The sequence below is a fragment of the Papio anubis genome, chromosome 11, assembly GCF_008728515.1.
Source record: "Papio anubis isolate 15944 chromosome 11, Panubis1.0, whole genome shotgun sequence".
Classification (NCBI taxonomy): domain Eukaryota; kingdom Metazoa; phylum Chordata; class Mammalia; order Primates; family Cercopithecidae; genus Papio; species Papio anubis.
The window spans coordinates 74,490,014-74,504,837 of NC_044986.1; the positions used below are offsets into that span (position 1 = coordinate 74,490,014).

Below are 14,824 nucleotides of genomic sequence, written 5' to 3' on the forward strand. Positions count from 1 at the left end.
CGGTCTCCTGAGTGAGACAGGAAGCTGTGGAGGGTTTTAAGCTAGACAGCATTCTACTCTGAATGACAGGCACTAAAGTTCATTTGGGGTGCTGTTATAGAGAAAAAACCAAACCAAGAAGATGAGTTAAGAGGTTGCCAGGGGGGCTGCTGGCTTCGGCTAAGCACCTCATGGGATCTGAGCCCTGGGGTGAGTCACTCCACCTCTCTGGGTTTCAGCTTCCGGATTCCTCAAATGCCAAGGCTAGACCAGGTAAGCTTGTCTGGCCCTTCCAGCTCCAACAGCCGAGGAATTCCCTGGCTCATTCAGTGGGGGCCTGGGTTATCAAATGTTTGCAGCCTAGAGATCCAGAACCTGGGACGATGGAATATTCTCTTTGGAGTTAGGGTCAGCCCTCAATAAACATGAAAAACACAAAAAGCAAAAGAGGGCTTAATTTAAAAGTCAGAATCATAGCAACAAGAAAGTAAGCTCCTTCCTCTAAGGCCTAAGCATTAGATCCTAGGACTGTAGACTCTTAAAGAGGAAGTCAAGGAAGAGGGAGAAACGGAAGGATGGAGGGAGGGAGGGAAGGAAGAGGGGAAGGAAGGAAGGGGAGGAGAAAGAGAGAAACAGAGGGAAGGAAGGAGGAAGGAAGGAAGGAAGGAAGGAAGGAAGGAAGGAAGGAGGGAAGGAGGGAAGGAGGGAAGGGGGGGAGGGAGGGAGGGAGGGAGGGAGGATTGGTTCGTTTCAGGTTCATTCTTTTTCCTTCATTTATTTTTAAAGTGGAACATTTTCTTTCAAGGGAAATCTTACCAAAATATAGAATTTATTTGAAAAAGTAGTACACAGGTGTTTCAGGTGGTCAAAATCTTCACTGTTTTGTAAAATGGCATCACTGTTGCAAAACAGGAATGCACACTGAGAACCAGAACCTCACTGACAGTGCCTGCTCTACATCTAAAATCTTAAAAAAAAAAAAAAAAAAAAAAAAAAGCCTGGCCAGGCACAGTGGCTCATGCCTGTAATCCCAGAACTTTGAGAGGCCGAGGTGGGCGGATCACCTGAGATCAGGAGATTCAGACCAGCCTGACCAACATGGTGAAACCTTGTCTCTACTAAACATACAAAAATTAGCTGCACATGGTGGCAGGCACCTGCAATCCTAGCTACTCGGGAGGCTGAGGCAGGAGAATCGCTTGAACCCAGGAGGCGGAGGTTGCAGTGAGTCGAGATCGCACCACTGCACTCCAGCCTGGGTGACAAGCGCGAGACTTCATCTCAAAAAAAAAAAAAAAAAAAAAGGAATGGGCTTACCCATGACCATAATCTGGTCAATAAACTCCTGAAATCTGGTCAACCAATGCCTTCCACCCACGTCTGTAAAGGTCCAGCATCTAAACTGGATTGCCCTGATTGGTGAGCAATACCTCAAAAATGCCAATTAAAAATTACTTCAGGCCGGGCACGGTGGCTCACGCCTGTAATCCTAGCACTTTGGGAGGCCGAGGTGGGCAGATCACAAGGTTGGGAGTTCGAGACCAGCCTGGCTAACATGGTGAAACCCTGTCTCTACGAAAAATACAAAAATTAGCCAGGCGTGGTGGTGGGCACCTGGAATCCCTGCTACTCAGGAGGCTGAGGCAGGAGAATTGCTTGAACCCAGGAGGCGTAGGTTGCAGTGAGCCAAGATTGTGCCACTGTACCCCAGCCTGGGTGACAGAGCAATACTCTGTCTCAAAAAAAAAAAAAAAAAAAAAATTACCTCAAATGTTTTACTCTCTAAATATCCCCTAAGCCAAGTGAGAACCCCATTGGCTCCAAATGAGTCTGGTTTGCTGGGGAACAAAGGCGGCTGCCATTGCCTGAGTTCCCCACAAGGTGGCAGCCGCGCGGAGACGAGCCAATGCTCTCCTGTAGCGGCTTCCCGCCTTCCCAGCTCAGAAACAATCTCGTTCTAAAGGCAGCCTTGAAATGATACAAAGCCGGGTTCTGGGCAGTAGCCCAGCAGAGCCCACCTCCACCAGTGCATGGCAGAATCAGGAGTCTATACCATGGTTCGGCCTCTTTGCAGTCCCCTGAACGGCTAACCTTGAGGGGCCTGGATCCAGGCCTGTGTGACAATCCAAGGATGATTCAGGGCCGTGGGAATCAGGCTGCCAGAAAGGGCCATGAGAGTGGGCCACGAATTCCCAGTGCGACAGGGTGGGTCAGGGAAATCCCAGCGCAGACCTCGAGGTCCTTTCTGCTGCTCCCCCGAGCCTTCGTAACATGATGGGATACTCGGGTCAGAAGACCGAGAGAGAGAGATCAGGCCCCATACTGCTTCCACCACGATAACCGCCACCCTCGGCCCGTTCCACAGGTGAAAGCTCCTTGGGAAAGGGTCCTGCTCACCACGAGCTACTCCGCCTCCCTGCAACTCCTAACCTCCGGTTCTCACTCTAGCCTTGGAGTCAAACAAAATAACCTGTTCCCACAGAGCAGCAACTAGATACTCAAAGAGGTTCGCAGGCCTCCAAATACTTCTCACCCTTTCTCTACAAGCAGGACTCAGTGCCAGGCCTGTGCTATGTAACCAACAGTCTCTGAACAAAGCTGGGGAACCAGGTCACGGTTAACTCCGGAGAATCCGAAAAACTAAATCTATTGGTCTAGAACATTTCCCTGTCACCATTAGAGGATTATGTTCTTGGTAGGTATTTCCACATGTACGTGCACACACACGTGCGCGCACACACACACACACACATCTAACTACAGTCAAATGTTTAGCTTCCCAGCAAAGGCTAATGAAAGAGAGAACATTTAAATTTGGCCCAGAATTCTAAAATTAAAGTGATCACAGTTCACTGCAACCTCAACCTCCCAGGCTCAAGTGAGCCTCCTGCCTCAGCCTCCCAAGTAGCTGGGATCACAGGCATGCCCCACCACACCTGGCTAATTTTTTATTTTGTATAGAGATGGGGTGGCGGGGTCTCACCATGTTGCCCAGGCTGGTCTTGAGCTCCTAGACTCAAGTGATGCACCGGCTTCGGCCTCCCAAAGTGCTAAGATTACAGGTGTGAGCCCCTGAGCCTGGCCTGAGAGTCAACTTCTCCCCTCAGGCAGGCAGCAGTCTTTAGAGATGATGCCCTGCCGGCCTGAGCACAGGACAGTTGGCCTGTGAGTTTAAGGAGAAGGGGGTGGAAGTTACACTGGGGAGGCACAAAGACAGCCATAGTCTGGGCTGCTCCCTGCAGGGAGGCCAGGAAGAGACCAACCCTCCTACCTGTACCCCACACTGGTCAGAACACTCCTCTGTGGGCTTCTCTGTAAGGGATGCCCTTCAGCAACCAGGAAACCCCTCTCCTCCCTTCTTTCAGGCCCATCAAAGGGCATTCATTCAGGATACCTGGGACAAGAAAATCAGCTTTCATGAATTACAAGAGAAAGTATATTTATTTTATTTTACTTTTGAGACGGAGTCTCGCTCTGTCGCCCAGGCTGGAGTGCAGTGGTGAGATCTTGGCTCACTGCAAGCTCCGCCTCCCGGGTTCATGCCATTCTCCTGCCTCAGCCTCCCGAGTAGCTGGGACTACAGGCGCCTGCTACCACGCCCGACTAATTTTTTGTATTTCTAGTACAGACAGGGTTTCACCATGTTATGCAGGATGGTCTCGATTTCCTGACCTTGTGATCTGCCTGCCTCGGCCTCCCAAAGTGCTGGGATTACAGGCATGAGCCACCGCGCCCGGCCAAGAAAGTATATTTTAAAGACAGGGGAAAGGGCAAGGAGGAGGAGACAGAAGACTCTTGGGGCCTGAGAGGTTTCCCAGATAGATTGGCAGGACCTAGGAGAACATGTGCACTGCCCTGGTCTCAGGAATTCTACCTGTAAGGCTCAAACTTCAAAACGTGTGTGCAAAAGAGCACAAAGACATGTGTGTCCACTGAAACACGGTTTGTAACATGGGAAGATGTTGACCACCAAGACGCTCCACACAGAATTTGATTAACACCTGACAGACAACAAAACAAGCAAGGACCTTTTTGGATGTGCAAATTGACAGAAAATGTAAGGAAACCCATGATATATTGTAGGATATTTGTTTTGAAAGCAGGTTTCAGGGAACAAAAAACAAAACTATATGAGTATTAAATGTGACATTTAAAAAAAAAATCTACAAGGATCCACATCCATCCCAATGGTCTACCCAGAGGATGGTCATTTCCACAAAACTAGGCTGAGTCTGAGGAGGTGGGTGGCTGCCTTCCACATTGGTTGAAGACTTTTTTCTATTTTAACCAGAGAATACGCACTATTTTAGTAAAGAAAAAAGATGCAAAAACACCCTCTACTTAGATTCCCCAACCAAGCCTTGTCAGGGTCTCCTGGGCTTTCTTGACACAGCCTAGAAGAATGCCCAAACCCAGAGACAGGGATGCCAGGCAGAGGCCCTCCCCAGCAAAACACACATACGGACAAAACACCTGTTTGCTGCTCTCAACCACGGCGCCCCCTCCCCCAGGGTGCCTCATTTCCTCTGAGATAAATCATGCAGAGGGCCGGGAAGCCCCACAAATCCCTCAAGCAAACACGCAAGTCAAACAGCACCATTTACCCTGCAAGGGCCTCTTCAAGTTTACAAGGCGTGGGAGGAACCCGGCAACAAAACTGCCCTTGTACAGCAAGGTCGACCTTTGCCCTCGGGCCCAGCGGGGAGCAAGCCTGTGGCCATCCCCGTGTCCTCGCTTCCTCTGCTGCTGGCCTACTGCCACCTGGGCATCCACCCCACGCCTGACGAAGGCAAGAGGGCCCGGGATGCCGGGATAGGGGGCTGGCCGCCCAGCAGCTCTGAGATGCTCCCAGCCCTGCTCCCTGTGGCAGCCAGGCCTCTTCTCCTGGTGGGGTCTGGAGGTGGTGTTTGCTGGGAGGCACTGGTCTAGCTGAACTGACCTGGGGGACCCCAATGACCAGGATGCATTCCCACCCCCACCCCTGCTGCCAAGGACCACAGCGGTAGGAAAAGGAGAGCAGGGAATGGGCTGCGGGGTTGGAGAGGAAGACCCTCCCCTGTTAGGCAGACAGGAAAGGGAGAGGGGATGGGGGTGGGAGGGACGTCTCAGTCTGAATGTCTGTAAAGCTGAGCAGGTGCTCAAGAAAGTCAGAGAACAGGAGACAAGGAAACTTTACGGTTCTTGAGGGCAGAGCGCTCTTCCTAAAAAATAATTTTTTTAATTAAACAATGTTTTGTACAGATAGAGTCTCTCTATGTTGCCCAGGCTGATCTTGGACTCCTCGACCCAAGGGATCCTCCTGCTCTTTCCAAAGTGCTGGGATTACAGGCGTGAGCCACTGTACCCAGCCTGGATTTCTCTACTTATGACAAGGTGAACTTCTGAGTCTTTTTTTTTTCCTCTCTGAGTTATAATTTACATACCACACAAAGTGTACAATTCAGTTTAATATATTCACGAGGTTATGAATCCACAAAGTTGTGAAGCCACTATCACTATCTAATTCCAGAACATTTTTATCACCCCCAAAATAAACCAGTACCCATCAGCAGTCACTTCCCAAACCCCAAGCCCAAGACAACCACAAATCTGCTTTGTGTCCACATAGATTTCCCTGTTGTGGACATTTCATGTACCTGGAATCATAGTTTGTGGTCTTTTGTGGCTGGTTTCTTTCATTGGCTGTCATGTTTTTGAAGTTCATCCACATTATAGCATGGATCAGTATTGCATTCCTTGTTATGCTGAATAATATTCCATTGTATGGATAGATCACATTTTATTTATCCATTCATCAGTCAGTGGACCTTTGGGTTGTTACCGGTTTTGGGCTGCTATGAATATTCACACCTCAAGTTTCTGTGTGGACATATATTTTCAGTTCTCCTGGGTGCACACCTAGGCGTGTCGCTGGGAGGTCAGCTGTTAGCTCTGTTTAGTTTTTTGAGGAATCACTAGGCTGCCTTTCACAGTGGCTATATCATTTCTTCCCACCCACAATGTATGCAGGTTCTAATTTCTACACATCCTGGATGAGACAGATTTAAACCTAGACTTGACAGGATTAGAACAATATCATTAATGACCACAACACTGACTGAGCGCCTCATACACATGGGCACACGGCGCCAGCACCTTCCACGCAGTGTCTTCGTGACAGTCATATAAGACAATTCTGCTACACTGAGATGCTCCAACCTCACACTTTCTAGCAAGGCTGTGGGGCTTCCTATGGACCGAGGTGGAGTCATATACACTTTTGAAATGATGACTCTCTCAAGGAAGAATAGAATCCAAACTAAACCCCAAGGCAAAAGGTTACCTGAGCCAAGTGTAGACCAAGAAAAGCAAACTGCTGGCAAAAGAGCAAGAAAACAAAGCACACAGCAGGGTGCAGGTGAAGGCTGGGAGGGGCCGCCTGCCCACAGGTGGGGGAAGTTACCACACACCCCAGGGCAGAGAAGGGGCTCGAACCCTTAGAGGCCCATCCCCTCGGGCAGCTTCCCGGGAGCTTTGTTTCGACACAGCACCGCCATCCTTACCTGCTTCACACGCAAGATTTCTCCAAAGGATTTCTTTTGAGGTTAAAAATATTTTTGCCTTTTTAGAAACTGAAAACCTACAGTCTTTAAATCTGTTTGCTCTAGGAAGCTCCACTGACATGCACAAGGAAGGGTCCCTGCAGGGGGAACGGGTTGTGGGCAGTACTAACCAGAGCTAGCAAGGCACCTTCTACTCTCATTTCATCCTTAGAGAAATGCTCCAAGAGCACCACCCCCACCTCCTGAACCTATAAAGGGTGGAAAGGGTGCCGTCGCAGCTTCTCTGAGCCATGCAGCAGGTGCGAGAAGGACAATCTTCCTGTTGCCGGCTTTCCATTACCAAGGCTCAGTCAAGACCTATGGGCTAAACACCAACCTCTGCCCCAGCCACCTTACACAACCAATTCCCCTAATCAGAGGGCACACAAAAAATACTCTAATAGCTCCAAGTATATCCATCTTAGGGTCCCTTGCTGAGCCTGCCCTGGTTACTCCACATAAAACCTCAATCAATACCGGAGAAAAGAAAATAAACAGCAAGTTTTTCAAGAGAAGCAAGTTTTTCAATGGAATACAGTTTCATTGGAATATGGAATATTCCTTTTTTCTAAACAATTAAACCTTAAAGCCATTAGGCAAAGTAGAGCAAGACAGGGACCTACACTGGGGCAGGTCGCCCCAGAGGGGATATCACAGCTGGCATGGAATGAGGAGGGGGTCCTGGCATCACATGAGGAGACCAGGCCTAGCAGAGAGAAGGCATGGGGTGGGAGAGCCCACAAAGGGACAGGAGGGGATGGGAACGGGATGGGGGACTGCAGAGGGCATGGGAGGCAGCTACACATGGGGGATTGACCAAGTAAACAAATTAAGAATAACAGGAATCGGCAGGGCACGGTGGCTCACGCCTGCAATCCCAGCACTTTGGGATCCCAGCACGTGGGTGGATCATGAGGTCAGGAGATCAAGACCATCCTGGCCAACGTGGTGAACCCCGTCTCTACTAAAAACACAAAAATTAGCTGGGTGTGGTGGCGGGCGCCTGTAGTCCCAGCTACTCAGGAGACTGAGGCAGAAGAATCGCTTGAACCCAGGAGGCAGAGGTTGCAGTGAGCCAAAATCATACCACTGCACTCCAGCCTGGGCGACAGAGCAAGACTCCATCTCAAAAACAAAAAAACAAAAACAAAAACACAGGAATTACGTTTGTCACTGTTTGTTTGTTGTTTGTTTGATTGGATTTTTTTTTTTTTTTTTTTTTTTTTTTTTGAGGCAGAGTCTCGCTCTGTCACCCAGACTGGAATGCAGTGGTGCAATCCTGGCTCACTGCATGCTCTGCTTCCCGGGTTCACGCCATTCTCCTGCCTCAGCCTCCCGAGTAGCTGGGACTACAGGCGCCCGCCACCATGCCCGGCTAATTTTTTGTGTTTTTAGTAGAGAAGGGGTTTCACCGTGTTAGTCAGGATGGTCTCGATCTCCTGACCTCATGATCCGCCCACTTCGGCCTCCCAAAGTGCTGGGATTACAGGTGTGAGCCACTGCACCCGGCCTTGTCACTGATGTTTTTAAAGGAAGTTACACAAACAAAAAGGGTGGAAACCACAATGAACCTGTGGTCTTGGATTAGAATTGAAAGTGTCAATGTGAACTCATGGCTTTCAATCTACATGTCTGATAGAGAAATACAGATATACATATGTGTATGTATGTATGTGTATGGCCTTGTGTACATGTACACTTAGCTACTTCCTACTTCTTTCCACTGAGAGGGCCGGGAAACAGTGCTAACCCAAGCTACAAGCACATCCAGCACTTGGTTGACTGTGTTTTTTTTTAGAGACAGGGTCTCACTCCATCGCCCAGACTGGGGTACAGTGGCATGATCATAGCTCACTATAACCTCAGACTCCTAGGCTCCAACGATCCTCCTGCCTCAACCTCCTGAGTAGCTAGGACTACAGGTGCACCACCATGTGCAGCTAATTTTTCTTTTTTTTGTAGAGATGGGGTCTTGCCATGTTGCCCAGGCTCATCTCAAGCAATCTCTCACTTTGGTCTCCCAAAGCGCTGGGATCACAGATGTGGGCCAACGTGCCTGACCTGGCATTTACTTCTCAATATTATTCTCCATTAAAAGGAATGAGGACTACTTGGGAGAAATGGCCAGTCTGCAGGAGCTGGGCCTACCTGCTGCTGCTGGGCACGGAGGTCACCGATCTCCTTCTGGTCTTCCTCGTGGAGCCGCTTCATGTCCTCCCACGACTGCTGCAGCAGGTTTCGCTCCCGCAGCAGCTGCCCATTCTCCCGCCTCAGCATGTCCACGTCATCCTTCAGCCGAGTCTGGTCACTCAGGAGCCGGCTGTGGAGTGTGCTGAAACACCCGGTACATGCTCAGTGAGCCCCAGCCAGCCCCTCACACCCTGCCCCACCCCAGGCCATCACCAGCCTCAGGTCCCAACACTTCCCGTAGATACAGCGGACAGGAGCCAACGGCAGCTAGGTCTGTAGCACTCAGAGGCAAGCCAAAACCTGCTAACAGCCCAATTCCAGAAATATCCAAATCACCACTTACAAACCTGACACCAAAAAGGGCACATGTGTCTCCAGGGAAGGGAGACAGGCCCCTCTGGTACAGACCTAGTGCCTCCAAATACTGGGGCCTGGGCAGGTATCAGCAGGTGGGCAGGCAAAGACCCTCAGAGGGGTACTGGGAGACCAAAGGGAATCACTCTCCTTGGGCCTATCCTCCAGGAAGAAGCTGCAGTACGGCCCCTGGACAGAGACCCAGAGACCTGCCTGACTCCTGCTGCATGTTCTGAATCACTTTCCTGCCCGCCAGGTCTCTGAAGCTGGCAATAAGATGTGAGGGATTAACAGCCTTGTTTTACACTTAGGAAAACTGGGGCCCAAAGGCACAAATACAACTGCTGTAGGCAGACTGCTTGCTGCTTGCACAGGGACAGGACTAGAACCAGAACCCCTGGCTACCAAGTCCAGAGAAAAGAAGGGCAAAAGCAGCTGTCTGTGGGTGTTGGGGGCCCTGGCCAAGCAGGCCTCACTCACTGGTAGAAGTCAGTCTCCTTGGCCACCTCCTCACACCTCTTCAAGGCGTTGGTGTGCTGGTTCTGCAGGCTCTGCAGGTCCGACATGGCTCGCACGCACTGGATCTTCAGCCTCTCGTAGTCAGGATTCAGCCTGTGGTAGGGCCTGGCCCAGAGAGCAAACGGCCCCATGAACACAGGCCCCAGGATTCACACGGACAGGGGAGCCAGGTCCTGGATTAGGCCAGCCCAGTGGTTCCCAAATACTGGTCCCCTATGAACCACACACACCTAAGTGTTTGTTAAACTCAGGTATCCTGGCCTCACTCAGATCCACAGAATCAGAATCCCCAGGATGGAGGGAGCCATGGTTGCCTGAGCTCCCTGCATGGGCATGGAGAGCTGAGATGGTGCCAACTTGTTCTGTAGGAGCTCCCAGGAGTCTCTACAACAGCTCTGAGTCCACCATAAACCTGTGATGAAATGTCTCTTCTCTGTAGGCTGGGCGTGGTGGCTCACGCCTGTAATCCCAGCACTTTGGGAGGCCGAGGCGGGTGGATCACTTGAAGCCAGGGGTTGGAGACCAGCCTGAGCAACATGGTGAAACCCCGCCTCTACAAAAAAATTTAAAAATTAGCCTGGTGTGGTGGCATGCGCCGGTAGTCCCAGCTACTCAGGAGGCTAAGGTGGGAGGAACACTTGAGCCCAGAAGGTTGAGGATGCAGTGAGTCAAGATCACACCACTGCATTCCAGCCTGGGCAACAGAGAGGATCCTGTCTCAAAAATAATAAATAAAATAAAATAAAATAAAATATTAAATAAAAGAAATCTCTCCTCTCTTTAGAACAGTGACTGTCAATCTTGGGTACACATTAAAATACCAATGCCCAGATCAATTACATTAGCATCTCTAAGGATAAGACCCAAACATGAGAATTTTTAAAAACTCCCCAGGGATTCCAATGTGCAACCAAGGTTAAGAACACTGGCCATGAGCAGTGATCTCAGAGTAGGGTTCCCAGACTTGCAACACAGTATCATCTGGGAACTTGTCACAAATAGACATTCTCAGGCCTTAGCCCCAGCCCCAGTCCTCCTGAGTCAGGTGTTCTGAAGGGAGGGAAAGAGAGGCAATGATCTGTGCATTAACAAGCTCTGTGGGTGATTCTGGTGCATGCTCGAGTTTGAGGACCCTTTTTCTAGAGCAGAGGTCAGCAGACTTTTTTTGCGAAAGGCCACATAGTAAATACTTAAGTCTTTGCACACTACATGGTTTCTGTTGCAACCACTCAACTCTGCCTTTATAGCAGGAAAGCAGTCATAGACACTTTGTAACCAATGAGCATGGCTGTGTTCCAATAAAACTTCATTTATAAAACAGGCAGTGGGCCCGTGGGCCACAGTGTGCCAACTCTCATGTGCTAGCACATTCACGTCTTCACTCGTCCTGCCTTTGGGCCAAATGACTGAGGGGCAGATCCTCACGAATATAAGCTCAAGGATCAGGCTCTGCAGCCCTGGCATAATCCCAGAGGCACAGAGTGCAGAGGCATAGACCCTTGCTCCTGAAGGAAAGAGGTGAAACTGAAGTGTTTACACCAAGCCCTCTTCCCTCCAGACCTCTACCAGCATGGGAGCTAAAGGAGAAACCACTCTGTGGCCCTCGTCCTTCCCAGAACGTCCTCTTAGATCATGCAGGTAGATAAAGACTCTCTCTCTGCCCCACCCTACGGGCCACGCTTCCCTGGTATCTACCTCTAACTCACAACAAAAGAAGCAAAAATTTTCTTCAAAGCAACAAAGACACCAGGTAGAATGTGGTCTGTTTAAAACACATCATGTGGGGCCAGACGCTGTGGTTCACGCCTGTAATTCCAGCACTCTGGGAGGCCAAGGCAGGAGGATCACTGGAGCCTAGAAGCTCAAAACCAGCCTGGGCAACAACAAAACACCCTGCTGCAGCAAAAAAAATTAAATAAAAAAAAAAATAGTTGGGCGTGGTGGCACACACCTATAGTCCCAGCTACTCGGAAGGCTAAGGTGGGAGGTTCACTTCAGCTGGGGAGGTCAAAACAGCATTGAACCATGATTGTGCCACTGCATTCTAGCCCAGGCAACAAAGCAAGACCCCATCTCAAAAAACAAATAAAACACGTATGTGGCAGGGAACAATTAATATGTTTACCAAGCACATAAAGCTTCACTCAACTTAGGTCTAGGAGACATTGGTAGGAACACACACTCACACACTCTCACACACACACACGAGCCGACTTTGCACACAAGCACACCACTACTAAGGGGCCTCGCCACATGTGGGATGGGGACCTGCCCCAGAAGCCTGCGGGTCCTGCCCCTGGGAAGCATTTCTGGACGTGAAGTGGGGAAAAGGGGACACTCAGGCAGTGCAGCCTGGACCCCCAGGAGCTAGGGGTGTCTGGGGGTGACAGCACCAGCATCGGGGTAGTAACCCCAACCATGGGGCCTGGGCAGGGGAGACGGCGTGATTACTACCTCTTGTCGAAGGCCGTGCCATGCGTGGCAAAGGCCAGGCGCTTGCGGAGCTCGTTCCTCTCCCTGGTCATCAGCCGCAGCTGGATGGAGAGGTTCTCCACCTTCTCGTTCACCTGCCGGTCAGTGAGGAGGGGTGGTGGGGACGGTGCCTTCCCGGTAGTGCCTGTAGAAGGGGAATAATAAAGTGAACTTGCATTCATCTGGCATTCACGAGGCGTCTGGTGCTGTTCGGAGCTGTTGTCTTGTGTTAGCTGTTCGTGACACCCCAACAAGTGGCTCCTCTTACCATTCCCCTTTCATAGATGAGAACACTGAGCCAGAGAGGGTAGCAGGTAACTGAAAGTGAGTGCAGGGCATCTGGCTCCAGCATCCAAGCACTCAACAACCCCAGTAACCACCCCAGCAAGGCACATGGAGCAGGACAGACCAAACTGTGCCCTGAGGAGAGTGGAAGGCACGGCTCGAGGAGGAAGGCACACCTGAAATCCAGTGACGCTATTAAGGACCACGGCAGCTGGGGCCCAAGGGCCATGTCCCCGCCCTCCTCAACCAGGGCTGGACACTGCACGGCTCCCTTTTTGCAAGCCGTCCACCCACCTGACAGACCTGCCCAACCAGCCCAGGCGTGCAGGCTAAAAGGCGGGCTGCTGGCTCCCAGCTTAGGTCAGTGTGACGCCATTCAAGTTGGTCCTGATGCCTCCAGGCTACTTAACCCTCACTAGCCCTCATCACCCACCCTAGGACTGAGTGTCCTGCAGGGAGCCCCACATTTTATGCTCCTAGCAGGCAACAGCCACCGCTGCCCCCACCACCTCTGGCAAGATCCAAATCCATTTCTAGGAAGAAAGCACCTCATCCCAGGAGAAGAGACTAATCCATGGTGCTTTTATATTGAACCCTGTCAGTATGTCTACCTGATACCTCAACCAACCCTAGAGACCCTTGGTGAGGTCAGAGGAGCTCACAGCAAACATCCAATTTGTGGATGGGATCTGGCAGGCTGACTCGTATCAGAGGACACAGTGTTTGTTCTGCAGTGGACCCACAACGCACAAAGGGCATAGGACATGACAGGTCTTCTGACTCTCTGTGCCGTCCTGACCACCCATGTCCCACTGATCCTTGTTGGCCAAATGTTCATGCAAACCAAGAGTCCCCCAAGACAAAAGCTGTGGCTTGGGGCCCTCCAGAAGGGCCAGGGAGGATAGGGAGCTCAGCGCCAGGCATGACAAGCCAGACCACTGTGGGAGGGGGAGCCTCAACTCCCAGCGCTGCACTTTTCAGTGTTTTTCGGTTGTGGAACCCCAACCACCTGACTCCAGCATCCCCTGAAATGCAGGACAGTCATGTGCCAAATGACGTTTCAGTCAATGATGGACCACATGTAGGACAGTGGTCCCATAAGATTATAATACAGTTAGAAACAAAAGAAATAAGTGTTTAAAAAAAAAAAAAAAAGATTAAACCACATCTCTACAAAAAAAATACAAAAATCTTAGCCAAGAGTGGTGGCTCATGCCTGTAATCCAAGCACTTTGGGAGGCCAAGGCAGGCAGATCCCTTGAGCTCAGGAGTTTGAGACCAGCCTGGCCAACATGGCGAAACCCCGTCTCTAACAAAAAATACAAAAAAATTAGCTGGGTGCGGTGGCACGTGCCTAGAGTCACAGCTACTTGGGAGGCTGAGCCCAGGAGGTCAAGGCTGCAGTGAGCCGAGATCACTCTACTGCATTCCAGCCTGGGTGACAGAGCAAGAACTTGTCTCTAAAAAAATAAATTAAAAGATTACGATAGAGGTGAAAAATTCCTGTCACCTAATGACGTCTTGCTGATTCTGACCCTCTGTAGCCCTAGGCTAATATATTAATGTATTTGTGTCTTAGTTTTTAACAAAAAAAGTTTTAAAAGTACAAAAATAATTAAAAATTTTTAAAATAGAAAAAGCCTATAAAATAAGGATATAAAGAAAGAAAATATTCAGCTGTACAATGTGTTTGTGTGTATTCTTTTTTTTTTTGAGACAGGGTCTTGTTGTCACCCAGGCTGGAATACAATGGCACAATCTCGGCTCACTGCAACCTCTGCCTCCTGGGCTCAAGCGATCCTCCCACCTCAGCCTCCCAAGTAGCCGGGACTACAGTCATGTGCCACCACGCCCAGCTAATTTTTTTGTACAGACAGGGTTTTGCCATGTCGCCCAGGCTAGTCTCAAACTTCTGAGCTCAAGGGATCCACCTGCCTTGGGTTTCCAAAGTGCTCGGATTACAGGCATGAGCCACCACACCTGGCCCAATGTGTTTGTGTTTTAAGCTAAGTGCTATTACAAAACAGTCAAAAAGTTAAAAATATATATATAAAGTTTATAAAGTAAAAAAGTTACAGTAAGCTATAGTTTACTATTGAAGAAGGAAAAATATTTTCTATAAGTTGAATACAGCCTAAGTGTACAGTGTTTACAAAGCTTACAGCAGTGTACAGTCATGTCCTATGCCTTCACATTCTCTCCTCACTCACTCACTGACTCACCCAGAACAACTTCAGGTCCTGCAAGCTCCATTCACGTAAGTGCCCTGTACAGCTGGACCATTTTTTATCTTTTATTCTGTACTTTTGCTGCACCTTTTGTTTTCTATATATAGACACACAAATACTTACCATTGTGTTACAACTGCCTACCGTAGCCAGTACAGTACTATGCTGCACAGGTTTGCAGCCTAGGAACAACAGGCCATACCATGTAACCTAGGT

At 49.8% G+C, this 14,824-nt stretch overlaps 1 protein-coding gene across 2 annotated transcripts in view; it reads right to left on the reverse strand.

Moving 5' to 3' along the window:
- Window positions 1–14,824, reverse strand: part of DLG5 (discs large MAGUK scaffold protein 5) — a 135,701-nt gene that overhangs the window by 53,946 nt on the left and 66,931 nt on the right. Inside the window, exons 3-5 of one of the 2 annotated variants that reach the window (XM_017962866.3) lie at window positions 12,078–12,240; window positions 9,585–9,728; window positions 8,709–8,892 (exon numbers count right to left, since the gene is read on the reverse strand). In XM_017962866.3, coding sequence (XP_017818355.2) covers window positions 8,709–8,892; window positions 9,585–9,728; window positions 12,078–12,240 — 491 coding nt within the window. The remainder of the gene's footprint in view (window positions 1–8,708; window positions 8,893–9,584; window positions 9,729–12,077; window positions 12,241–14,824) is intronic. The other variant, XM_017962867.3, reaches the window with a different exon arrangement.